This window comes from Phytophthora infestans, genomic scaffold (genome assembly GCF_000142945.1).
Source record: "Phytophthora infestans T30-4 supercont1.10 genomic scaffold, whole genome shotgun sequence".
Lineage (NCBI taxonomy): Eukaryota > Oomycota > Peronosporomycetes > Peronosporales > Peronosporaceae > Phytophthora > Phytophthora infestans.
In genome coordinates this window covers 1,238,966-1,266,545 of record NW_003303749.1, presented here as the reverse complement: position 1 = coordinate 1,266,545, position 27,580 = coordinate 1,238,966, and the positions used below count along the sequence as shown (strand labels likewise).

Below are 27,580 nucleotides of genomic sequence, written 5' to 3'. Positions count from 1 at the left end.
TTGTAGTTTTTGCATAGATAGGTCGAGTCAGAAAAGTAAGCGCCGTCGGTTAGGATGGGAGGAAAGCGTTTTTTGACACGCGCACGTGTAGCCATGCGGATAAGCAGCGAAAAAGCCAGCCAGAAAGGAAGCCGGCCCGACTTGATTGTCAGACGGACCGACCGGCGGACGCGACAGACACCGCTACAAAGTTTAGAGAGCGGAGCGGCTAGCGCTCTTGGCGCCCGCTCCGCGGACGCTAGGGCATGGTTGGTTGGTGTAGTGCGGGCTGACCACCTTCGCTGCGCTGCGGTGTGCTTCGCGTTTCTACGTGCAGCAAAGCAACATATAGTACATGTATACTGTGTTCTACTTGTATTACGCTCCAAAACAACACCGCACACAGTATATTTAGTGCTCACATGTTATGATAGATATGACCAGGGTTAACGTGATCTGCAAGATGAGCACCATCTTACCCGGGGAGGGTTTGTCTATAATCGCATTTGAGCGCATAGCTCCTAAAATGACACGAATCGGAGGCGTGCGTGGCTGCAAAGCTCACAAATGCTGTTCAGAAGACATGTTAGTATCAGTGATGATTCAAATTGGCATAGACTGGTGAGGAATCCCAGTTTAGCTGGAGTAAATACGCCTTCTCACACATATTACCCATCTGCACGTCATCGCCGTGAGGCAGTCGACCCATATCATCGATTGCGACGGTCGAATAGAGAAATGTTAATCAGCTCCTCGCGCGAAGTATCTTTTAGGATAGGTAGTATTTGCCGATGGTCGCCACAAATCTCAATATTATGCTTTGAAATTATTCTGCTGAGCTGTTTGTGATGTTACTGAAGGGTATTTCCACTATCTTCCGCATGCATTGATCTTACTTGCATAGCTGACGTACTTTCTGACTTATTTGCATAGCTACTGACTGACAGAGTGGCGTAAATCCTTTCCAACTGACATTATACTGGGTCCGATATGTACGACAAACATACGAAGAAATATGGCTGTAGGCAGAGTATCAGATCGCAGTGATGGTTAGACTTGAATTGAATAATAGTTCATGTACATTAGATGGAGTACTTTCGCTGCCTACTTATCAGCTCGGCGTGCTATTTGATGTGTCCGTGCATATATCGCAAGGTCGTTAATGAGTGTATTTGCCACGCGCTCGTGATAGCCCAACCTATGTATGGGGTCACTGTTTCTTTATCGGGACTTTTGCGTCGTCGTGCTAGCTTTCTGTGCTTACGCTATTGGTGTATCCGTCTGTATAATCAAGCGCGTCACTAACTGGGCACAGGCCATTCCGCAGCGATACAGGTATGCTGAACGCGCATCTGTTAGCAGTAGCCAACGCGATAAATACGCGCGAGGCGGGTACACCTTATAGTCATCCGCGACTCAACCGAGCTCTCATCTCGGCCATTATGAACAGGACACTAAAGTACAATATTGCATTCAGACACATCGCCTTGCCACGTCCATCTATACGGTCTGCACTGTCACGCAGTGGTAGTATCTATGTAAACAGCAGCTTATTCGTCGCACGTAGTTCCCACTCAATACTGTGGTTTAAATGTGTGAGCGCCAATTAGTGCAATATACGCTATAAGAGCTGATGGTACAGATAGCATGGTTTTGCGTGTGCCCACGTGAGCGAGTGTACGCGCCATCTACGGTGATGCGTATGCGGATAGGAACCACCAATTTGCAGCGGTGCACAGTTGATTCCATGCTCTAATTATGTATGAAGCGCGCTACGCTCTGTAGGTGCGTCAACACCATAGTCAGCTTACCGTATGTGCGGCCCCAAGCCTCGCACCGTGAGCCAGTATACCAAAACAGAAATAGGTAACAAAATGGGGGCATAAAGGGTATATTTACCATTACTTGCTCTTCTGCTGCTTCTTTTGCTCGATGTACTTGGCGTTTCGGGCGGTCAGCTTGCGAGGGCGGCTGCGCCTCTTTTTATTCTTGGGGTACCAGTCAGGACCCATCGCCTTCTCCACGTTTGGCAGGCTTTCCTTGCGGCGCACTTCGGCCGAATCAGGTGGTGGGGGCTTTTCCTCCCTGAACTCAACCGCTTTTGGGCCGTTCTCGCAGGCAATACAGCGCCGCACGATGTCCCGCCCGCTGATTGTACTGAACGCGTAACCGTACTGCAGCTTCCCGCAGCAGACGCAGCGCGCCCGGGCATCCGTCGTAGACCGCTGTGGGTTCTGCAGAAGCGGGTCAATCTTCGCCTCCCATTGCTTGCACGTAGGGCCCACCATTTTGCAAACTGTGAGTATGTTAGCAAATTATATTGTTTTAACCAATTACTTGCGTCCAAATATTAGCCAATAGCACGGTACTGTAAGGCTGGTATTTATTATTAGGCAAAGTACTATAATGTTTTAAAATATTATTATTTGGCTTTGCCTTAATAAAAATATTATCAGATTTCCAAACAAATACATACTTTACATGCAATATCAATTGACTAAAACAACTATCTATCGTGCGTGCATGCATTCGTCGGGTGGGGTGCACGGTAGCAGATAGCGCAATGACCGTGCAGCCGCGCGCCTTCATTGCACGGTGGTAGTGGTGAGTGCCAGGTGACGTAAGATATATATATATATATATATTCGCAAGGTCCCTACAAAAAGCGCTGGTCGTGAAGCCTACTCTAATATTAAAAAATACTATCGTCTCTACTTTAGAAAGTCTGTGGAAAATAGCATCGCCGAGCTCTTACAATTGCGGCCTGTGAAGCTTATTTTGATAATACTAATATTATCAATATCGTCTTTACTTCGAAAAGTGTGTGGAAAATAACATCCCAGAGCTCTTACAAAATACTGGTCTGTGAAGTCTACATAAATAATATTACATATCTCTATTTGAGAAGTGTGCAGAGCTCTTAGAAAATAAAGTGGTTAGTGTGCCCGATTTGCAGTATCTGCGCAGCTCGCCTGGCCGTTTGCATCCAATCGATGCGTTTCGTGCTCGGCAGAAATGTTTACCTTACGTCCAATCGCGAGGGCGATAGACGGTCTGATCGTGCGACAGATCCAGTCAGTGTCGCAGGTCGGCAGGTATTGACCAATCAAGGCGCGAGTTAATCGCGTCACGCATTTGGATATATTTGTAGTTTTGGCATAGTTAGGTCGAGTCAGAAAGGTAGGCGCGGTCGGTAGGATGGGAGGAAACTGTATTAGACAGGCCAAGTGTAGCCATGCGAAAAGGCAGGAAAAGGCAGCAAGAAAGGAACCGGACGGACTGATTGACAGACGGACGGACGGACGGACGGACAGACACGCTACAAGGTTAGAAGCGGAGCGACTAGCGCTCTGGGCGCCCGCTCCGCGGACGCTAGGGCATGGTTGGTTGGTGTAGTGCGGGCTGACCACCTTCGCTGCGCTGCGGTGTGCTTCGCGTTTCTACGTGCAGCAAAGCAACATATAGTACATGTATACTGTGTTCTACTTGTATTACGCTCCAAAACAACACCGCACACAGTATATTTAGTGCTCACATGTTATGATAGATATGACCAGGGTTTAACGTGATCTGCAAGATGAGCACCCTCTTACCCGTGAAGGTTTTTTTTGTCTATAATCGCATTTGAGCGCATAGCCCCCAAAATGACACGAATCGGAGGCGCGCGTGGTTGCAAAGCTAATATATGCTGTACGGAAGACGGGTCAGTATCAATGATGCTACGAAATATACGTTGATCGGTGAGGAATCCCAGTGTAGCTAGAGTAAATACGCCTACTCACACATATTACCCATCTGCACGTCATCGCCGTGAGGCAGTCGACACATATCATCGATTGCGACGGTCGAATAGAGCAATGTTAATCAGCTCCGCGCGCGAAGTATCTTTTAGGATAGGTAGTATTTGCCGATGGTCGCCACAAACATCAATATTATGCTTTAAATTTATTCTGCTGAGCTGTTTGTGATGTAACTGAAGGGTATTTCCACTATCTTCCGCATGCATTGATCTTACTTGCATAGCTGACGTACTTTCTGACTTATTTGTATAGCTTCTGACTGACAGAGTGGCGTAAATCCTTTCCGACTGACATTATACTGGGTCCGATATGTACGACAAAAGGCCTCGTCCACATCGGACGAAGAGGCACCACTGCGTGCACATTCTTTTGACCGGCTGCAACATACGAAGATATATGGCTGTAGGCAGAGTATCAGATCGTAGTGATGGTTAGACTTGAATTGAATAATAGTTCATGTACATTAGATGGAGTACTTTCGCTGCCTACTTATCAGCTCGGCGTGCTGTTTGATGTGTCCGTGCATATCCCGCAATGCCGCCAATGGGTGTTGTCGTGATAGCCAACACCCATGCACTGGGTTACTGCTGCGATCTCGGTACTTTTGTATCGTCGTGCTAGCCTACTGTACCTACGATTATGATGTATCCGTCTATATGATCCAGCACGTCACTATTCGGGCACAGGTCATACCCGCGGTGATACAGGCAATCTGATCAGGCGTCTGTTAGCAGTATTCAAAGCAATATATACGCGCGCGGCGGGTACACATTATAGCCATCCGTGACTCAACCGAGCTCTTATCTCGGCCATTATGGACAGGGCGCTAAAGTAAAGTACTGCGTACAGACACATCTCCTTGCGATGGCCGCTTGTATGGTCATCACTACCGCATACGTGGTTGTGTCCATGTAGACAGCAGCTTATTCATCGCGCATAGTGCTCACTCGATACTGAAGCTTACATTCGTGAGCGCACATTAGTGAAATATAAACTGTGAGGGTTGGTGGTACATATAGCATGGGTTTGCGTGTGCCAAGTGAGCAAGTGTACTTTCCATCTACGGTAACGCGTATGCAGATAGGAACGGCCAGCTCGCAAGGGTACACAGTAGACACCATGCGCTAATTATTATACGAAACGCGCTACACTCCGTAGATGCTTGGCAGCACCACAGTTAGTTTACCATATGTGCGGCCCCAAGCCTCGCGCCGCCCGCCAGTATACAAAATACAAAGATAAGCGGGGTAACGGGGGCAATAAGGATATATTATCCAAATTACTTGCTCTTCTGCTGCTTCTTTTGCTCGATGTACTTGACGTTTCGGGCGGTCAGCTTGCGAAGGCGACTGCGCTTCTTCTCCTTCTTGGGGTACCAGTCAGGACCCATCGCCTTCTTGATGTTCGCCAGGCTTTCCTGGCGGCGCACTTCGGCCGAATCAGGTGGTGGGGGCTTTTCCTCCCAAAACTCAACCGCTTTTGGGCCGTTCTCGCAGGCAATACAGCGCCGCACGATGTCCCGCCCGCTGATTGTACGGAATGCGTAGCCGTACTGCAGCTTCCCGCAGCAGACGCAGCGCGCTCGGGGATCCGTCGTAGACCGCTGCGGGCTCAGCAGAAGCGGGTCAATCTTCGCCTCGCATTGCTTGCACGTAGGGCCCACAACTGTGAGTAAGTTAGCAAAATATATTGCTCTAACCAATTACTTGCGTCCAAATATTTGCCAATAGCACGGTACTGTAAGGGTGGAATTTATTCATTAGGCAAAATACTAAAATGTTTTATACTATTACTATTTGACTTTGCTTTCATATTAATATTATCAGATTTATAAACAAATATATACTTTACATGCAATATAAATTGACTAAAACAATTATCTATCGTGCGCGCATGCATTTCGTCGGGTGCAGTGCACGGGAGCAGATAGCGCAATTGACCGTGCAGCCGCGCGCCTTCATTGCACGGTGGCAGTGGTGAGTGTCAGTGAAGTAAAAAAGATATATATTCGCAAAGTCCCTACAAAAAGCGCTGGTCGTGAAGCCTGCTTTAATATTAAAAAATACTATCGTCTCTACTTTAGAAAGTGTGTGGAAAATAGCATCGCCGAGCTCTTACAAATGCGGCCTGTGAAGCTTATTCTAAGAATACTATTAATATCGTCTTTACTTTGAAAAGTGTGTGGAAAATAGCATCCCAGAGCTCTTACAAAATACTGGTCTGTGAAGTCTACATTAATAATAATAAATTTCTCTATTTGAAAAGTGCGCAGAGCGCTTAGAAAATAAAGTGGTTACTGTGCCCGATTTCAGTACATACTACAGGTTTTGCGCAATAATCAAGTATCTGCGCAGCTCGCCTGGTTGTTTGCAACCAATCGATGCGTTTCGTGCTCGGCAGAAATGTTTACCTTACGTCCAATCGCGAGGGCGAGAGGCGGTCTGATCGTGCGACAGATTCAGTCAGTGTCGCAGGTCGGCAGGTATTGACCAATCAGGGCGCGAGTTAATTGTGTCACGCTTTTGGATATATTTGTAATTTTGGCATAGTTAGGTCGAGTCAGAAAGGTAGGCGCGGTCGGTAAGATGGGAGGAAACTGTATTAGACAGGCCAAGTGTAGCCATGCGAAAAGGCAGGAAAATACAGCAAGAAAGGAACCGGACGGACTGATTGACAGACGGACGGACGGACGGACGGACAGACACGCTACAAGGTTAGAAGCGGAGCGATTCTCTGTACTCAGTAGGATCTGCGTGTTACACTGACTAATGATAATTTCAATTTTTTTATTGTAAAAATATTAGCATTAATAAGTTATCTGAGTGGGTTTCTGGTATTGCTAAATCGTATATGTTACATGTACAGCAGTAGCCGGTCTGGTCGTAAGAACAAAGCTGTGCTTATAAACGTTGTCACTTGATTCACAAAGATAGATAGTTTTAGATTGACGTGTGAACAAAAGAAGTTATATGTGCTGATGACAATTACTACTGTAAGCGAATTGAACTTGACCATTGTTTTCTAAGCGGGTTTTTAGACAACCACATTCTGATACTTCTTAATAGGTAGACGCGTTGCCGACAAGGGCGTAGAATAAGGTTTTACATGCAGCGGTAAGATAACAGCACAACATGAGAGGTATCAATTATGGTTACTATAAGTAGGCCCGTAAAGAACCGTTTATCAACTTAAAGCCTAATCTACGTTTAACCATCCTGGAATCATCGTTTAAGTATCAAATAGAAATACCGCCGTCAACAACAACAACAGCAAGGCGTCTTGCGACGCATCGTTATATCCAAAGGCTATAACCATAACAGGCACAGATTCGAGTGTCTAATGACTGATTCTGAATCAGCACAAAATGAACACACTTCAATGCATAAAAAAATGCTACAGCTTGAATATTTTTAATAAATATTCAAATTGTAACACTTTTAATTTTCTTTCAAAGTAGCGAGTTTCGTATGCGAAGTGGTTAATAGTCAGTTTATTACAAGCTTAACCAGGCAGTACAAGCGGGTATTTGATGCAAGCTGGACAGATATTCTTTGTATTGATGCAATTTAGGTTTCAGAAACGGCCCGTGCACGACGCTGAACTAAATATATTATTTAGCGTTTTTAGACTGAAGTGCACGTGCTTCTGGGTGGAAGATTAAGGTACAGTGATAGCCAACAACAATAAAGAGACTTTGCCAAGATCACTAGCGTAAGCGTTTATGAGCATGGTAAGTATGTGCTAGGGGCTCAGTCTTTTGTACCGGTAGAAATATACTGGGAACTCAGCATTTTGTAGCAAATGAAACGCAGATTTATGAAATTTAAGAAGTCGATTTAGGCACACGGGGGACTCAGAGGATTTGGACTAATTATCCCGCCGAAGCGAAGCGAAGGCGGGAAGGCAAAAATCTAAAGTAAAACCTAAATTACCGCCGCGTAGCGGCGGCGCTCGGCTAGTGTATTGCAAAAGGAGTCAAACAGCTCTGTCCAAGATACGCATTTGCATTGCCTCCAATGCGCCTTGCAACTTCTCGATAAGCCTCCTGGGATATAAAACCCCTCCAGTTGTATTAACGCCGATATTGCATCGTTCTCTCGCGTGCACGCCACGTTGTTGGATACTGCAATGCAAACGCTGAACTATCCAAGAGTGCATGTGCATTCCTACTGTATTACCTACTTCGAAGAACTGTATTCATTTACCGGGCCCTGAAAGACTTTAAATAGATTAAATTGCAGCACCGTGTAAAGCCATTTGAAACTTACATGTTAAGGTGAAGGACAATAGGTCACAGCAAATAGTGCATGAAGTAGAAGTGTTAAACCGGTTACTGGCACTTCGAAGGACAGGTACTGGTTACTCACTGTAGCTCCAAATTGAGGAATTTTCTTATGTGAGTGGACTAAATTACAATCAGAACTTTTTTTTTATTATATTTAATCAAATACTTTTCTTCGCCTATTTAATATAATGTGCATAATTTGAATATTATTCACTTCAACATTAGCGGAATACTGTAAGCTTAAAGAGTTAATTTACCAGTTCAGCTCCTACCACATGCAAATGGGGGCGTCTCGAGCCAACTACACCGAAGCAGAACGAGATGCAGCTGTGCAAGAAGTCCTCGCTGGAGCTGAAATGAAAGTAACGAGTAAAAAGACCAAGATACCGTTTAGTATGCTTAAGAAGTACGTCGCTGCGGAGCGCAAGGGTAGTCCAATTCGGCCTCAGCCCAGAGGGCGACCACCAGTGCTGTCTAAAGATGCTGAGATTAGTATCCGGGACTGAATCCTAGCTCGCCAAAGGTGCGGCCAACCTGTTAGTCACCACGACGTACTTGACAAGGCTCAACAGATAGCTCAGCTATTGTGTGGATTGCCCGTTGGGGATGGGTGGTTACGTCCCTTCCTGGAGCGCTACCCGTCGCTTTCGCTAAGATCGTCACAGTCTGTGTCGAAAGCACGCAACGAAGTTGCTGAAAGTGACTTGTCTATACTGTTTTCATCGCTGGCAAAAGTGGTTATTGAACACAATATGGGCGCTCCTCGAGTCTTTAATGTTGATGAGACTGCGATCCAGACTACACGGGAGCGCAAGCTGGTTCTTGCCGCTAAGGGCTCGACTAACGTGTGGCACAAGGATGCCAAAACAAGCTTCCATCTCAGTTTTGTTGCATGCGGTAGTGCATGTGGGTTTGTAATCCCCCCACTGTTTATCTTCCCCGGCGAGAGTATAACGACGAGCTGTTCGAGTCCTGTCCGCTTCTGGATGCTGTGGTTACGACGACAGAGAAGGCGTTCTTGACGAGCAAGGTTTTTGCTCAATAGCTACACTTCTTTTCCAATGCGGTACCAACGCCTATTCAAAAGCCTCTTCTACTGGTTATGGATGGCTGCTCGTCCCACATTTCTATGGAGATCGTCGATGTTGCTGACAGTATCGATGTTAAATTGGTGTGTCTACCTCCTAATGGAACCCATCTACTCCAGCCATTGGATGTCGCGGTGTTTTTGCCGTTTAAAACGAGCCTTAAGACCCTTGTCGATGGATTGTTACCAAGCCTCGGCGAGTCAACCATCGACAAGGCAGCTGTATTGCAGTTAGCCGCTCTCGCGTGGAATGGCCCTCGACTTAATATATTATTTCCGCAACTGGATTTCGTAGTTGCGGGATATTTTCTCTCTCCCGGGTCAATATGCATGCTAAGCTAGCTAACGTTGATCAAAATGGGCTGCCTGTAACCTATCGGGATGCCGCCTGGGTTGGAATTTCCCAGATAGTGAAGCAACATTTTTTAGTTTTACCAGTGAGACCTGCGAAAGGCAAAAAGTGACACCGGAGAAAAACCGGTGGAACGGATACTCACGCGCGAGCTATTGGGGGGAGGAATCAGCAAACAAGCGCGCGAAACCCAAGCAAGGTGGAAGAGCTTCGAAGAAGAAGCAAAAAGCTGTGGAGCAGAAGTGAAGGTCTGACTTGCAGAAAATATTAAACTCGTCTAAAAAAATGATTTTGTGTCAATATAATGATGGGAAGAATTTACCACCTATCCCTCTAGAAGTGACAGCGGGTCTCAGCTATGAAGCTATCAATACTCAAACCAAATATAGGAAGACTACTAAATTGGCAAGCACCAAAATCGGAGCGTCTCAATGGACCGACGAGCTTGTACGCCCATCTATAGAGCATAACTCACAAAAAATTACAAACATCAACGAGTAATTCATTTTTCTATTGGTTTTAGCCTCCTGTCAATTGGACGTTTCGTTAGGAATTTTCGCCATTTTATGACAGTACCTTGTCATGGCTACTGATTTGACCATTTACCTTACCATAATACAGAAAGCATTTCCCATACATACCACTACCTCACAGAGATGGTTGTGACAACAATTTTTTTATATATTATTTCACGCGGAACTGAAATCGACGAATAAGGCGGTCGCGAACAAGCTGGATAAAATATTAATACACAAACAAATACAACTCAGCAACTTACAAAGCAACGGGGAAGCAACATCGAATGTGGCTGAACAGGCGAACATTTGGCTTGGCAAAGATTGACGAAGCGCCTACCCTTTAGACGCCTATTTTGCATTTCTCCAAGCCAGCAAAATTGAGCATGCTCTTTATGTAAGTGAGGATTGTTTCCGGTAATGACTTTGGGGCATATCCACTCAGATAAAAAAATCATCTTCTGTGGCGTGTCAACAACAGTTGGGGAGCTGGAACTCCCGCGAAGACCAACTTGTATTGTTGATCAGATTGCAAAAGCAAAAGTGAGCTATCTAATTTAACTTGCGGGCGCTCTCTCCTGCCACCTTGGCAGTCCATGGATAGCCGCCCTCAGAGCCTGATCTGGTTGCACTCAAGTGCAAGTCCATCAGCAGCTGAGTCCTTTAATATCCGCATGTGTCTTCTTATGATCCAGCTGAACGCTGTTCATACCTGCATCGTGATGTAGTTCATGATGTGCTTCACTATACTCCGTCGGAGCACACTCCATGTGTGTTGGCTGCGGGTTTTAGGAGCTATTAGAAGATGTGGCTCTACATGCAATCATCACACTGCCCCCCAAGCTTCCTATAGCCGCCATCAGCACGTCGCGAATACTTGTCCTTATGATTGCAATAGTTGTCTAGTCGAACATGCCTCGTCGCATGTGTCGCTATAGCCGGTGCATCAATTTCAACACGTTGCAGTGTTACAGGTTCAGTTTCCGAAGATTTGCAACGATCCAATTTCATCCAATGAATGTCGTTCCAAAGGAAAATCCTCCAATCACAGAAGCTGAAATGCTTGAATCCAGATGGTATTGGCAATCCTTCGCCCTGTGACACCAAACTTTGCCAACATGTTCCTTGGCGTCGTCTCCATTGGTTCTGTAAGTATCTGTCCCCAATCTAATCGAAACCCGCTCATAGGTGTATTTCCCTTTCAAGTCGATAATCACATTTAACAGGAAGTGTCCATAACTTCGGCCCTAGACAGAGGTAGACGTTGGTGCGACTAGCGATCGGTAGCTGTTGTTGCAGCGCGTAGGAAGGTGCCATCACCAGTATCAGTGGCGTACTGTAGCAAAAGCTGTGGCACATCTTCATTCATGGTCTTCAAAGGCTCCCAGGAGTTCTCGATAGGCTCGAGGTCAAGCCACTTTACCTTTACCTCATAGGCCTGCATGTCTGCGTTCAGTCGATGATCTACGATCGCCTCTACAGCCAGCAGTGTCTTTTGAGAGGCAATATGATCGAGAAGCTCCTCAGTCACATTGAGCGAGTCGTCAGCATACAGTTTTAGGCGAGATGAATGTACGTCCATTCTTTTTCCATTGACCAAATGTTCCACAGTGAAATAGTAGTCAACACTGCCAACCACACGGTACGGACCGACCCACATCACACGTAGCTTGTTTGCATGTAGCTTCTCATCGACACGAGAACGTAGGACGTAATCACCGACAGAGAAGGTAATAGGTTGCTCGTGGTGTGGTCGTAGTCGGTACAGTTTGTTCTGGCGTTGTCGCTCGTCCTTGACGGGCTTGTGCATGTTGCGAATGGTTTTTTCGAAGTTTGTTGAGTCGCTCTATTGTACTTGGCTTTGGCTTGTCCAGCGTAGTTACACCCTTCACTTCCGGAAAAAATACCGTGTCTAGTACACTGGGGAATGGTAGTCCCGTAAATAGCTCAACTGGAGCCCGGTTAGCCAGCGACGGTACCGGGAGTGATTTAGGCTGGACTGCACCAGCGGAAGTAAGTAAGGTCAATCGTGCAAGCTGACTTTGTACTCCAGTGCCAGTGTCCTCAGTACTTGCATGATGTCCCGGTTCACGCGCTCTACTGAGCCGTTCTTCCAAGGTGAGTATGCTAGCACGAACTCTTGACGACTTTTCAGCCTTCGGCCAAGTTCTGATACCACCTTCTTTTTAAAGTGCGATCCAGAGTCGCTAACCCACACCTTAGGTGCTCCAAAGCGACTGTACCAATCCAGGATGATACTCGCTGCAACTTCAGAAGTAGGGCTATCACAAGCCACCCGTTACGTAAAGTGCGTTGCCTCATCTTTCAACACGAGCGTGTAGCGGGAGGTGCCGAAAGAATCACCCAGAGTCAAAAAATCCCAGTGTAGCGTCTCGTTCCGTTCGTAGGTGTAGTGAGTTTCACTAAAAGGTCGGGGGATCACTACCTCTCCCTTCACATGTGGGCAGAGTATGTAACGGGGCTACATGGTGTGGAACACACGGGGGTACGAAGTACCGGAGAGTTAACAAACTCTCAGTACATAAGTTGGAGAGCTAACAAGGTCTCTCAGTACGTTGGCTGAAAGCCACACGTTATGCATTTGATTAGGTTTAACTATGCTAGATAGTTAAAGAGATACATTTACCCCTAGGCGGCTTGGCCGCAATAATAGTAAATAAAACACTTCTGGTTTTGAAGCATAAAGTTAAGGTATTAACTTTGAGCCCTGGTCTTGGGCTGTAAGTGTCCTTTGGATAAGGAACTTAATATTAGTGCCTCTTTGAGTCAAACGTCTTCCTCTGACGCTAAAGCTACGGCAGCCCCGCTGCACTTGGTAGCACTTGTAGTCAATCCCGCTCCTGAGTCGGTTGACTATATCCTCTGCGAGGATGGAACATCCCGTGTTCGCGAATTTGCCCCCGGCGCAGCAGGACGCGCTTACTAAGCTTATGTCCTTGCTTGGCCCGGAGGGCGTGGCTCATCTTGCATCGCAAGGTCCAGAGGCGGTCACAGCCAGGCTGGAATCGTTCTCCCGCTACGAGAACGCGCTCTTGGAGCATGTCCAAGAGAAGATGAGCGCCGCAACGGCGGCGGCGTCGATGACGCGTGAAGAGTCTATGAGTCTGAAACCGCTCATGGTGAGCGTAAAATGCTTCGAAGGGAAGGATGGAGAGAATCTCCTTCTCTGGACTCGTGAGGTCGAGATGGCCATGGGATCGGCCCTGCTCCAGTCTGAGCATCAGCGCGTGGCGCTGGCTATCTCCAGGCTTGGAGGTCGCGCTCGCGAATGGGCACTAACGTGCGGCACGTCTGTTGACGCTGCATTTCCTACTTGGGATCAGCTGAAGCAACAGCTTTCGCGCGTGTTCGGGCCGCCTAATCAGGCGTACCGTATCCGGTCGAAGTTCCTTGCTACCCGCCAGGGTAAGAAGGAGTTATTGGACTATGTCCAGGAGTTGGAAACTCTTATCGCCGGAATGGCGGCGGACCCTCTTCCGGAACTGGTCAGCGTGACCGTGTTCATGGAGGGATTTCGTGTAAGCGCAGCTCGAACGGAAGTGTTCCGTGTATACCTTAACTCTTTCGAAGAGGCGGTGAATGTGGCATTAAATGCCGAGCACAACTTCAGGTCGGCTCGACCTGGTTGGAGCGCTAGTAGCGCAAGCTCTTCGAGCGGTCCAGAGCCGATGGACCTCAGCTATGCTGAAGATGAAGAAGCGGAGCTTCTTGCTGCGGAGCAGCGTGCCGGCATCCGCCGATGCTTTGTGTGCAATAGCACTAAGCACTTGAGGGCATATTGCCCTCTGCGCAAGAAGGGCGTGGCTCCGGCGAGCCAACCCTCCGAGTCATCGCCGGGAAACGGCGATTCCCAGAAGGCGCGGGGCGGCCTACTGGGGAAGAACTGAGTTCTGTTGTGCCTCGAGGAGGTAGAGGGCAACGGGGCTCAGCCCCGAAGAGAGCTGAGCTCTCTCACGAAAAGAGTGTGTGCAAGCCGGGCTTGCCGGTCGTTCAAGCGAACGTAAAGGGCTTTGCAAAGCCATGGAGAGTCTTGATTGACTGGGGAGCCTCGGGCAACTACACCCGTCGCTCCACCCTAGAAGGGAGTCAGCTGTATGCTGAGGCACTGGAAGTGCCAACGAGAGATACGATCTCTGTCCGTCTCGCGACGGGGACACTGGTAACTGTGTCGAAGGTCTCTGTCGACCTTGGAGTGAAGTTTGAGAACTTCGATAGCGTGGAACGCTGTTTGGTCTAGACCTGGATGCAAGGTATGACCTCATCCTTGGCATGGCATGGCTGGAACGTCATGAGCCATGGATCGACTGGAAGTCGAAAACGCTGGGTGCGTCGCACCCTTCTCCTAGTGGAGCTTTGGTGAGTCATGAACTCATTTCTGCTAGGAAGCAGAAGCGCTTTTGGCGCGAGCACGGGGCCGAGGCGGCCGTAGTACTGGACATAGGTATGTCCGAAATTGTTAGCAACGAGGTTGCTGTTTGCCCTGAGGGCGTACGTGGTGCGGCACGTTATCCGCTGAGCGGTGCAGGTCAGGTCAATGACCAACTGCTGGGTACTGGTGAGGAAGAGCGCGGAGTGGCGCGTAATCCACTGAGTGGTACAAATCTGGTCGATGACCTACCGCTGCGTGACCCGAGGGCCGCGGTCGACTGCGAGTCGAGGCATCATGGGCGTGGCCCAGAAGATGCAGGTGAAGTGACACCTAGTTCACTGTGTGAAGGTCAAGGACCTCTTGGCTTTCAGCCGAGTGTCTTGCGAGACACTGTATCCGCTTCGAGGAGTGATGGTGCTGCTGCACCCGGCGGTGGTGACGGAGATGTCGCCACACCGCCCTCTTCCGGGCGGGCTCGGTCGCGGAGGGAGAGGAGAAGAAGACGCAGGGCGTCTGTGACGTCTTCGACGTCGGACGATGTGTCCAACGTGACGAGCGGTGATGCTCCACGTGATTGCTGTGAACAGCTGTATACACTCGTGAACGGAGTGACGGGGGAGGTAGAAGGCGATAGCAGCCTTGGTACTCTGCCCGCTACAGATGCTCTGCTAGAGCTGGACGAGATGTCCATTGCCGAGTTTGGCGAAGCCTTAAAGGCAGGCGAGCTAGCCGAGGTGGTCTTGCTGGGACCTGAGGAGGAGTTGAACTCCTCATCCGTCGTGGACGCCGCGGTCCTAGAGGACACCAAGACGGCGCTGAGCGCAAGAAGTGGATCGGCGATCCTCAAAGATCCTTCGGATCCCTTCTACCCGGTGGTGAAGGAGTATGGAGACGCTGTCTCGAAAGACCCACCGACGGGCCTGCCTCCGGATCGAGGCGTGTGTCATGAGATTGACCTGGTTCCTGGAACCAAATACTGCGTAACAAGGCAATGGCCTTTGCCGAGAGAGCAGTGTGACGTCATTGACGCATTCTTCCGTGCGAAGCACGAGGCAGGGATGGTGCGTGAGAGTAAGGCTCCGTACTCGACACCCACGTTCTGTGTCAGAAAGCCGAACGGCAAGTGGCGCATTGTTCATGCTTTTAACAAGCTAAATGCGACCACTATCCCGGCGCAAACGCCGATTCCTCGCAAGGATGTTCTGCAGAACAACATGGTAGGCTGTACGTTGTACAGCGCGCTCGACTTGGTCGATGGCTACTATTAATTGCTCATGAGAGCGAGCGACATTCCGCTGACAGCGGTGAGTACTCCGAGCGGTATGCTCTAGGAGTGGCTGGTGATGCCCCAGGGGCTGTCGAACGCATTAGCAACGTTCAATCGTCTTGTGACGCAGTTGTTTAGGCCCCACCGGGCGTACGCATAAACGTACTTTGACGATATATCCGTCCATAGTCGTGCTGAGCACGGAAAGTCAGACGTGGAAAACCACATTGACCACTTGCGAGCGGTGCTCGAGTGCATGAGCACTAATAAGTTGTATGCCAACTTGGACAAATACGTTTTTGGCGCGGAGGAAATACCTTTCCTCGGGTGCTTCATTGGGAAGCGAGGCTTAAGGGCAGATCCTGCCAAAGTCAAGGCCATCGTGGACTGGCCGGTTCCCAAGAACCAAAAAGACTTACGCAAGTGGCTAGGCTTAGCCAATTACTTGCACAAGTACAGCGCGAATTACGCGGAGATGGCTCGGCCATTATCAGATCTCCTTAAGAAGGACGCACCATGGTGCTGGAACGTCGAGCACGACGGAGCCTTTGAGGCTGTGAAGGAGAGCCTCCTCCAGGCTCCGATCCTTGCGCTACCGGACCCGGATAGTCCGTTTAGCGTCGTCTGTGACGCCTCCGATTTTGCAATCGGTTGTGCTTTACTACAAGCAGACGCCGTAGGGCGTGAGCGCGTGATCGCGTTTGAGTCTCGCCAGCTCAAAGCTGCAGAGAAGAACTATCCAGTTCATGACAAAGAGCTACTTGCAATGAAGTATGCTCTAGTCAAATTCAGGGTACACCTGCTAGGCTCTAAGCCTTTTGTGATCTTTACTGATCATGCGTCGTTACGCACTGCGACACAGTCGCCTCATCTCTCTCAGAGAATGGCAAGATGGCTTTCCTTCTTTGCCGAGTATAACTTCGAGGTGAAGTACAAGCCGGGACGGCTTAATGTAGTGGCCGATGCGCTCTCGCGCAGGCCGGACTACGAGTTAGCTCATGTCACGACAGTGACGTCGTCAGTACCTGACTTGATACGCGGAGCGTATGAACAAGACGACATGTGCGTAGCGCTGCTACACGTGTGAGACGTGTCAACGGACGAAGTCCGCGCCGAGCACGGCAGCGCCATTGGCGAGTTTGCCTGTCCTTAAGGGATGTTGGCAGTCCATGAGTATGGACTTTGTGTTTGGCCTTCCCAAGGACAAGGCAGGAAACACGGGTATTGTGGTCTTTGTAGACCGATTGAGCAAGATGGCTCATCTAGCGGCGGTGTCGGACACCATAGATGGTGAAGGTACAGCTTTGCTGTTTTTAGACCGAGTCTTTCGCCAACATGGCTTGCCTGAGGCAATTGTCTCGGATCGAGACCCGCGCTTCACCGCGAAGTTCTGGACGTCCCTCTTCAGAGTGCTTGGCACTCGTTTGGACATGTCCACAGCGGACCATCCGCAGACCGATGGTCAAACCGAACGCGTTAATCGCGTTGTGGAGGATATCCTCCGAAGCGTATGCGCTGAGGCGCCAAAACGCTGGAGCCAGATGCTCCCACTCGTTGAGTTCGCATTAAATAATGCAGTGGACGCCTCGACAGGCTACACTCCGTTCTATGTGAACGGCTTGCTTAACCCTCGCGTCCCACTGACGCCGCCACGCAGTGGCTCAGGGCTTGATGGGGGAGGGATAGCCGAGCGGCTAGCTGATGTCAGCCCTGTTGCGGGTCGCAAACAAGTCAATGACATTGTCTTTTTGAGACTAAGCGTAATGCGTCAAGTACGCGACGCTATGGCCGAAAGTGAAGACATGCAAAAAGAACATGCAGATACCAAAGGCAGACGCAATGAAGAAAGGTTTGAGGTCGGAGACCAAGTTTTATTTTATGCAAAAAACCTACCTACTCATGCAGTGTCTGCAGTCTTTAAGACAAAATTGAAAACACGGTTCATAGGACCGTTCAAGGTCGTGGCCAAGAAGGGCCTAGCGTATACGCTTAACCTCCCGAAGAAGATGCGCACGCATCCAGTTTTCTACGTTGGCTTACTCAAGCCGTATCAGGACCCTGCTCAGGTGAGCGCGGAGGCGTTGGCGCCAACGGTGGCTGAGCCACGACAGGCTGCGCAACAGCGGGAGGCCGAACCACGGCAGGCTGAGCGACAGCAGGTGGCGGGCCCACAAGACGCAACAGCAAGTCGATCTGACCTTGCAGCTGAGCGACTTGACGCTCAAGGTCCGCGACTCGGTTCTGAACCGACTGTGGTTGTTCAAACCAGTCCACGCGGTGGTTCGTCTCATCGAGACCATCTGCAAGGCGACTCAGAGAGTCAGTCGTATCATGGAGATACTGGTTCAGAGAACCCACACGCTGCTCCAGCGCGAACACGTCGCTGCGACTCGCGACGCGAGAGTCCAGCTGAGGCTCGGCCTCCTCCTGCTCTGCTCGACGAGCACGGCGATCTCTACTTCCATGTGGAACACCTGGTGGCGAGGCGCAGGCGCCAGGGTCGTACTCAGTACCTTGTGAAATGGAGGGGTTATCCTCACTCACAAAACTCTTGGGAGTTTGAGGTTGTCCTCCGGCAGGACTGACCTGACGTCGTCGACGCTTTTGATCGGGCACACTCACTGCCCCGCCGCTACGACGTACGACCGCGTCGTCAGGCGCCGAGCGCTTCCCGCCGCTAGAACGCGGGGATGACAGGTCGGTGGCTGAGCTCAAGCTCCGACCAGTGGCTGTAGCAGCCGGCTCATAGGAATGAGCGGCGCTCGCAGCATGAGCAAGAGGTAATGACGCCTCGAGGTGATGGGGACGGGGTCCCAGTGTTCGTCGACCTTAGCGAAGTCTTAGCGCAAACGTCTCTCAAGACGAATATCAGTTTCAGCGAAACTTGCCCGAAGAGCATTGTAGGAGGGGAGCCGTCGAGCTCCCTCCACCCAGCTTCGGAATTGTGCTTCATAAGCACGCTGGGATTCCCCAGGGTTGAGAACAACCGGAATGGTTCGCATAGAGGGAACCGGTTGGCGGCTGAGCTGCATCTGCAGGCGCGCCTGATACTCCTGAGGGGTTGTGACTTGTGGAGTCAGATATCGCTCTCGGAGCCGGTGCCGCTGCACTTGCTCATCAGTAGTCGAGGCCGCAGGCCCACACGTGTACGTGTTCAGCGGCTGCTGCGCCGCGAGGCGGGCCGCTTCGGCAGGGTTCCGCGGCTGGAAGCCGTAGTCACGGCGTGACGTTAGAACAAGTGGTCGGACCAAAGGTCGGAACGACTGCGAGCGCTGCTCATTGGACAACTGACGGCCTTGGGCCTCGTCCAGATCATTCGTAATGACGTTGTGATCGTATCGATCTTCCTCGTCATACCGCGACGATAGCGGTGGCGCATCGCGCAGCGCGCGAATCGGATTCGAACGTTCAGAGAACGGCTGTGGTGTCCGCAGGTCTCTTCTTGTTGGAGATCGCGCCGTCGAGCGGATAGATCTCACAGAGGAAGCTGGAGAAGACGCGGCACCAGTGTGCGACCTCGGAGAGGTTGGGTTGGAGTGATCCTCACTACCCATGGGCTCGTCGTAGTCGACTTCGCCCTCTTCAAGTTCCGAGAACAGAACATCGTTCCCTCTGGGCGGCGCCCGCGGCTCTGACGAGCTTTGAGCTTTGCTCTCTTCTTGTTGACGGCTCATGGAGCGTTGACCGTGTCGACGGCGATACTCTTGGTGGTATACTGCCACAGAAAGAGACGAAGATGCTCTTGGAGCAGCTGCGGAGCGCAGTTGGGGGTCTGGGACCGACGAGGCAGGGGCGGCGCGACGCGCTAGAGACGTTGGGCCGTGGGCCGGAGTGGAAGTGCCAGGCATCAAGGATGCGAACGCGTTTGTGAGCTCGTGGAGCTGCAGAACGCAGAGGTGAGGTCTAGTGACCTCCGTCGTCTTGACAAGACGTGACCTCGCTGAGGAAAGTTTCGAGAACAGGATGCTCTCATCTTAGTGGGGGGGGAGTGTAACGGAGTTACATGGTGTGGAACACACGGGGGTAGGAAGTTAACGGAGAGTTAACAAACTCTCAGTACATAAGTTGGAGAGTTAACAAGGTCTCTCAGTACGTTGGCTGAAAGCCACACGTTATGCATTTGATTAGGTTTAACTATGCTAGGTAGTTAAAGAGATACATTTACCCCTAGGCGGCTTGGCCGTAATAATAGTAAATAAAACACTTCTGGTTTTGAAGCATAAAGTTGAGGTATTAACTTTGAGCCCTGGTCTTGGGCTGTAAGTGTCCTTTGGATAAGGAACTTAATATTAGTGACTCTTTGAGTCGAACGTCTTCCTCTGACGCTAAAGCTACGGCAGCCCCGCTGCAGAGTAGGCATTTCGAGCAGAAGGCACGTACAATTCTTGTGAGGCCAGAAATGTAAAACAGCCGGCGTATGTGGTTTTCCATCACATGCATGCCGCGGTGTCCGTTTCTACCACAGTGCGCGACGACGAGAAGTCTTTGAGTCAAGTCGTGAGCTCCACTTGGTATCCAAATCACGTCATTCATAAGCCATAGTTCATCACCACTCAGTGTTGCACCCTTCGGTGCGTCGTGCAGTGATTGCACGCTACCAATCTCCTCGACTGTAGGCCAGACGAAACCGTCCTGGTCTAGTGGGCGTAGCGGTGGAGGCGCTGGACTCGCCTTTGAACCGCTTCCACGCTTGCGATTGGCTCATGTAAACCTCTTGGCCGAGTGAATACGCGCTCGTGGTAGGGGTTTGCCGCCCCACCTCGATATCAGGTCCGTCCAGACGTTGTGAATCCCCTCAATGTGCTCTATAGAGTATCGGTACTCTAATAGTTTAGTGGACCAGCGTAAGAGCTTCCCGCACACATGCTTCTTTAACTCTTTGCCGGGAGCGAAAAGGTAGACGATGTTCCCCGATGATCGCAGTATAGTTTGAACCCTTGTGGTCGAAGCAATAGATATTCCAATCGTTCACACGCGTGAACGATCGGGAATGATTCCTTCTCGATAACTATCCAGTTAAGAGCTGAGCCAGTAAACTGCCTCCCATACAGACCAGCAACTCATCGTCCTGTTGGCGGATCGGAATCTGCGGCTTCCATCGACTCACTTGCTATACAGCTAAACCCGAGCCATAATCAGAGGCATCAGACATCAGTACTAGCTGCTTGGTTGGATCTGGGTATGATAACGTCGCCGAATGTGCCAACAAGTCCCTTACTACATCGAAACTTTTCAATCCCCCCCACTGTCAAGTCGATTTGCACCCCTGCTGCAGCTCTCTTGCTTTTTCTAGTGCCGACCAAGGCTGCATCGAGACGTTCCTGTAATGGCCTTGCGACACGAGCGTAGTCAACTAGACCTGCGCGCATCCAATTGGTGGCGCAGAGAAATTGCTGCAGTTCGGCGGCGGTCGTTGGCGGTGGCATATCTCTTAAGGCCTGGATGCGACTCGGGTCATGACCGATTCCATCCTTGTTGACGATGCGGCCACACCAGCGGACCTCCGTTTGAAACAAAGAGCATTTCTTTGGATTTAGGATAAATCCAAACTCGTCCAGTCTCTGAAGTACGGCATCAATAATTTTAACCAATTTATCAGCGTTTTGGCAAAAACGAGGAGGTCGTCGATCCACACGATGACACTCGTGTTCACCAAATCTCCTAAACCATTTCCACCGTCGATTGGAAGTGTAGGGCAGCGTCGGTGCTTCCTTGTGGAGCCCGAGTTGGCGTGAACACGCCGCGGTCGGTCATGTACGAGAGAAATTCACGGTAGCTCTCGTGTAATGAGAGCTGCCAAAAGCCCTTGAGGAAGTCAAACATCGCGTAGTACATCATTTCTCTACAGAGTTCCAACGCCACCTCAAGACTCGGCATCACACCAGCGATAGGCTCGGTAAGAGCATTTGGCGGTCTATAATCCAATGTTTGTCGGTAGTCATCAGTGCTGGGCTTTTTAGCCGTTAAGGCTGAGCAGCACCAGCGGCTCTCACGGTTTTCATAAGCCCACCCCAATTCGACAAGCTTCTTGTTAAAAGCATCGAGAAATTCTGATTTTTTCGGGCTGTATTGGCGTACTTTGCACCGGTAGGGAGCTGCACCAGGTTTTAGCCATATTTTTAGAGGAGGAGCTCGAGCTGGTGGATCGTTACCAACCTCCAGTCTCCAGCCTCCAAAACGGCGTAAAATAGTGTACAGTCTGGTCGTGATGTATTCATCCACAACGCCACGGTTAGTTGCGTCATGTACCAGAGTATCCACTACCTTCATTACCACATCTTCCTCTGTTGGCTTACAGGTCGGCATACCTTCCGGGTCATCAAAGGTCTCATCATCGTCTCCACGTGTTGCAAGGTATTTCAATTGACGATCCACATTTATGCCAAGCTCAGCTAACAATGTTTTACCAACCAGAAACTCGTTCTCGTCGGACTCCACGATCAGGCATCGCTTCTGATCTTGGCATCATACTGGTCCCGCGGCCGTATTTAATGTGATGATCACATCGATAGCGTGGGTCGATGTCAAAATCGTACCTTTAGCTGCACGCGATTCAATCGGCTTACTCAATTCCACAGCGAGAATACTCTCATCAAGCTCGCAAAGTCGATCAGCATGTTCTCGTGACATGATATTGTAGTCCGACCCACTATCTGCGCAGTAAGGTAGCTCAAGGAGTCCATTTAATACGACAGTGGGTCGCTCCTGCGTGTTCGTCGTCGAGGTTATAACCACACGCTTCGTACGAGACCGTTTATTCTCATTTCCACTAAAGGTCTTCCTCTTGCTCTTCTTATCAGCGAGAATTGCTTCTTTTCCCGCTTCGTTAAAATCGGGGCATTCACTGAGCCAATGACCTTTACCGCAGTGAAAACATCCCGTGCGTGGTTAGCTTTTCACCGCAGGAGTTAACGACGACTTCATTGCAAGGACAGTGCAGGGTTGGTCGTCAATATTACTTTTTTCTTGCCAGGTGATGGTTGGTCACTTTTCTGACGTGAGCCACGATCAGTACCACCCTTGGACTTTCCTCCACTGTTTTTCCAGTTTGATTGCTGCCTGCGTGTCGACAGTAATTGGTCCACCTTGGCCTGCTCCAGCGCTTTCTCTTTCACGAGGACGTACAGAGCGTTCTCGTCGGATTTGCTTGTAGTGTCCACAAGTCGTAGGTGACTATCCACTGCATCACGTAGGGCCGCAGGTGCTAAGTGCTTCTTCAGTACTCGGCATTTTTCCTTAATACCTGTTGCTGTAGCAAAGGTACTCGCCAGTCCGTTCTCCAAAATGATCTCATCAGCATGAAATAGTTCAGGACGCGAGCTTTAATGTCTCGTTGATCAAGGTCCATCTTCAACCTAACATCAAAAATGGAGTCAATATCCGGAATAGCATCAGGCATGACCTTACCGATGATCTTGTCCAACTCTGACAGAATCCTGTCCTCCGTGATCTTCTCTACGGTGGTTCCCCGCTCAAACTTGCAGAGAGTCTTCAGGAGTTGCCGATTGAACGAGTTCTTTACGCTCCGTAGAGCTTTTGACTTGTCTTCGCCAGTGGTAGCGCACCGAGCTTCGATTGCGTCATCATACTCCTGCCTTTCCATTTTCCATTTGACAAGAGCAGGATGATAGATGTCGTTCACGTACGGGGGTACAATTGACGAAAACGACACCGGTATTGCTGTCGCAGCAGTCGTCGAAACTTCGATGTCTCCAATAGTCGAGCTGGCAGCCGTTTCAGTCGTCTCAGTCAACCTGAAACCTTGGTCAACCTGAGATTGGCGGCTGCTGCGAGTTCTCATCGTTCACACTTGAACTAAAGTTAACTTTGTGACGTGTCAACAACAGTTGGGAGCTGGAACTCCTGCGAAGATCAACTTTTATTGTTGATTAGATTGCAAAAGCAAAAGTGAGCTATCGAATTTAACTTGCGGGCGCTCTCGCCTGCCACCTTGGCAGTCCATGGATAGCCGCCCTCAGAGCCTGCTCTGGTTGCACTCAAGTGCAAGTCCATCAGCAGCTGAGTCCTTTAATATCCGCATGTGTCTTCTTATGATCCAGCTGAACGCTGTTCATACCAGCATCATGATGTAGTTCATTATGTGCTTCACTATACTCCGTCGGAGCACACTCCATGTGTGCTGGCTGCGGCTTGTACGAGCTATTAGAAGATGTGGCTCTGCATGCCACCATCACATTTTCCAAGGAGCCTCGTTGACAACCACCTGGCAGTCGGCAACTGCAGTGCGAATGCAAACTCTCCTACTGCGAATCGACGTGTTGTTTCAACCTGACATCTTGAATTTCTCAGCATGCCGAGCATTGTGTGAGCTCCAAAAGCAACAACACACGCACAGTGTACAGTACACGTCCTAAGTAAACGTTGCGTTCAATCATGCAGTCGAACAAAATCGACAATGGTTGTGTATTGACATTGTTGGGTTTCGAAAAGATCGACGATGGGGTTCGAACCAGTACTCCAGACACGATGACATCGAAAGCTTCTCATTAGTCAAAGACTCCAGCGGATGCGACAACGACGACAGATGCAGGCGAGTGCCGGGCCGGCACTGCTGGCAGAGTACGCGAGACATTTGGCCTTCCTGGACAGCCTACAGTCTGCATCCGGTGCGTGCTTCCTCCTGTTCAAGCTGTACTACAGTCTGTTGTGCCGGGCACGAGACACGAGATTATCGTGGCTCTAGGAGTCAAGCCACTCGATCAGCACAAGTCTTTTCATTTACTACGTACAAAGTACAGGATACTCCGTGAGGGATATTTACCGCAATTATAGATATCACAGAAGAAAAGGCATTTTTAATTCGGTCAGGTTAGACCAATATCCTTCTTCATTGTGGAGTCGATTCATGTCCTTAAATATGCAAGCGTTGCGGTAAACTCTTACAAGTAAACGTGTTGGCAATGCCAACTTGCCAAGTTATTTATACTGGTACATGTACAGTACAGTACTGCACCCCGTTTTCGCGCCCTTGGACCTTTGATAAACTTCTGGATGTGATGATTCTTCATTACAAAAAACTATAATTTGTAAGCTAAAATATGATTTATTTGCAAATCCTATATGGTCGTGCAGTACTGTACTTGGCTATGCTAACTTTGCACCAGCTGTGTGTGAAGAACGATTGTGATGGTCACCATCAGGTATTGCATAAGCATGAGGCGGGTGCTAAGTCACCAGATGAACAAGACGGTCTCTACTTCTGCCTTGGCGTCTCGGAAATAATCCTGGGTGCCACAACTATCTGGCATGTGGTGGCGAGTGTGTCCAATTCGTTTCGATCACCACGTCACGGCCTGACGCTCCTCTGCATCTCCTGGCTCATGGCGAACGGAGACTTCAATGCTCACTCTTTGATTTGATTGCTGCGAACAAGTCCTGCCCCGAGAATGCAGTCGAGAAACCACTTTATCCAGGTCGCGGCAGCGGCGGCGATGGCCGTGTTCGGCGTTGACGGACGGCAGATGCATGCCGGTCTTGACTACCACCGCTATCTAGCCGAACGAGCCGAAACCAGACAGGAATTAGCCGACTGGAAAGCCAATTTCGGCGAGATGGCCCAGAACAACGGATGGATGCCGCCCTCCAGTGGCAACTCCGAAGAGCGCAGCACCGACGACGAAGATGAGGACCACCTCCAACGGTTCTATATGACCAAACAGAACATATCGGCCATTCAGGCGCTAAATCCGAATGCGAATTTCTCAGTTAACACACCGTTCACTCTGCTCACGAATGACGAGTTCGCTGCCTACGTGGGTAAATCTTATCGTGCCTACAATGCGTCGTCTGTGTCCACTACCCGCCGGCTTCGAAGCTGGCACAGAAGTAGCAATTCTGAAACGACATACAGCAGCAGCTCGCCTGCCAAAACGACGACTACGAGCACTAGCAGCAGAACTAATAGCAACCCGATGCTGAGTGGGGCTGCAAACGGCGGTACAACCTACGATGCGACTAATGTCAAGACAGTCACCTCCACCGGTGCCGATGGTAAGAGCACTACAACAACAACTACAACTACATCTTCAGGACCTGGCAGGGAATCCACCACCGTCTCTACTTCCTCGGGATCCACTCCGTCGAACTTCGGCTTTGGATCCGATTTCTCGTCGCTCTGGCAGCAATGGGGCAATGGCTTCAACTTTGGCGGCATGGGTCGGAACGACTTCCAGCCTGAGACGGTCAAACCTGCCGGCTCGAATTCAATTTCGACAATCACCGATGCCCCCTCTACCCCGCTGCCTACCACCGCAGCTCCAACGCCCACCCCAACGGAAACGACGGTCACTCCGTCACCACCAAAGACTTCTACGTCGCCGGCAACGGTGACGGCCACAGACACATCCTCTACCTCGAGCAGGGTGGACTGGGCGGACTCGAGCTGCATGTCCCCCATTCAGAGCCAAGGTTCGTGTGGTGATTGCTGGGCCTTCTCCACTGCTGCGGCCATTGAATCTGGACAATGCATCCATGGCGGTCAGAAGACACTTCAGAAATACTCGGAGCAGGTTGTGACAGTCAAAACCACGGGTGTTCCGGCGGTGCGCCGATCTACGCCATAAAGTACGTCCAGCAGAACGGGTTGTGCACGGAAAACGACTACCCGTTCACATCTTCAGACGGCACGGCGGCGTCGTGTTCGACTGGATGCTCAGCTGTTGATACAGGAATCAAAGGTTACAAAACGGTGGATGATGCATCGGGGCTTGCTAGCGCAGTCGCTCAACAACCCGTGATAATCGCTGTGGCGTCGGGTAACAACGCTTGGAAACAGTACACAGGCGGCGTCATCTCGTCGTGTGACACTAGCGAACTTGACCACGCCGTCGTGGTGGTAGGCTACACAGACAGCGAGTGGAAGATCCGCAACTCGTGGGGCGATTCGTGGGGTGAGGAAGGTTATATTCGCCTTGAACGAACGAGTGACACCACGGGCACCTGTGGAATGTATGGCGATATGTCGTACCCTACCTTCTAACTTTACGGCGTACTTCAAAGCATGCATGTAGTTTGTGGTTGTGTATGTGGTAGCGTAGAGTGCAATAAATGCGTCAAATAACAAGTGCAATGATCGTAGTTTTTCGGTGGGGACAGCTTCAACTTCGTGTTGACCAGGCAATTTCGCCAGGCGTTCACTACCACATGGTACATGACACGGCTCCACAAGGTTTACCACTTGGCGCGCACGCGAGAAGCCCTCGCCTCTGCATCCTCTTCCAGACGTATGCCATGTTGCCATGAGCGCACACAGCTGACATCGTCGTTCCTGTGACGTGAGGCAGCTAGACCTTCGAGCGGTTCACTTGCCCATGCAATGCTGGACGCGTCCAAACTGACATGTTTCCGCCGAATCACATGCTATCAAGGCAACACAGGACAACCCAATACTAACTAACAGTACCAGATACAGTACCGGTAACGCAAATATATACGAAGTATTACATGCATCCGCGAGCTGTGGCCTGTCGAGAGTCTCGAGACAAGGATATATCTACAGTACGCTTACAGTAGCAGCGAGATTCTGACACTACTGCACTCAATGCGCTGGCGAATGTCTTAGACACCGCTATTTTACATTAATCGAGCGCTTTCAAGAAACAGTGGCTGTCGACTCGTCACCTGGTCGGACAGAACTCTCGCCACAGCGCCTTTAGCCGAACAGATTTTAATTTTTTGCAGCTCGAACTTGTCAAGTTACTTGATCCACTTGGATGTGCTCTATTTATTATAGCAGATGTCCCGCGATCAGATACTCTTCCGTGGCTTCGGGAGTTCGGTGGATACGAAGAATTGCTCGACGCTCACTCGTTAATTGGCCTGCAAGTGCTCGCAACTACATTTAATCTCAGTGATCATGAAGCCGATAACTTTAGTCACGACTTGT

The 27,580-nt window shown here is 50.0% G+C and overlaps 1 protein-coding gene across 1 annotated transcript; it reads left to right on the top strand.

Annotated features, from left to right (window-relative positions):
- Positions 1 to 25,157: 25,157 nt before the first annotated feature.
- PITG_06928 (cysteine protease family C01A, putative) lies at positions 25,158 to 26,674 on the top strand (the record flags this gene model as incomplete). Its single annotated transcript, XM_002904859.1, has 2 exons — positions 25,158 to 26,204; positions 26,261 to 26,674. 2 exons carry the CDS (start codon positions 25,158 to 25,160, stop codon positions 26,672 to 26,674), a joined length of 1,461 nt encoding a protein of 486 aa, XP_002904905.1.
- Positions 26,675 to 27,580: the final 906 nt, after the last annotated feature.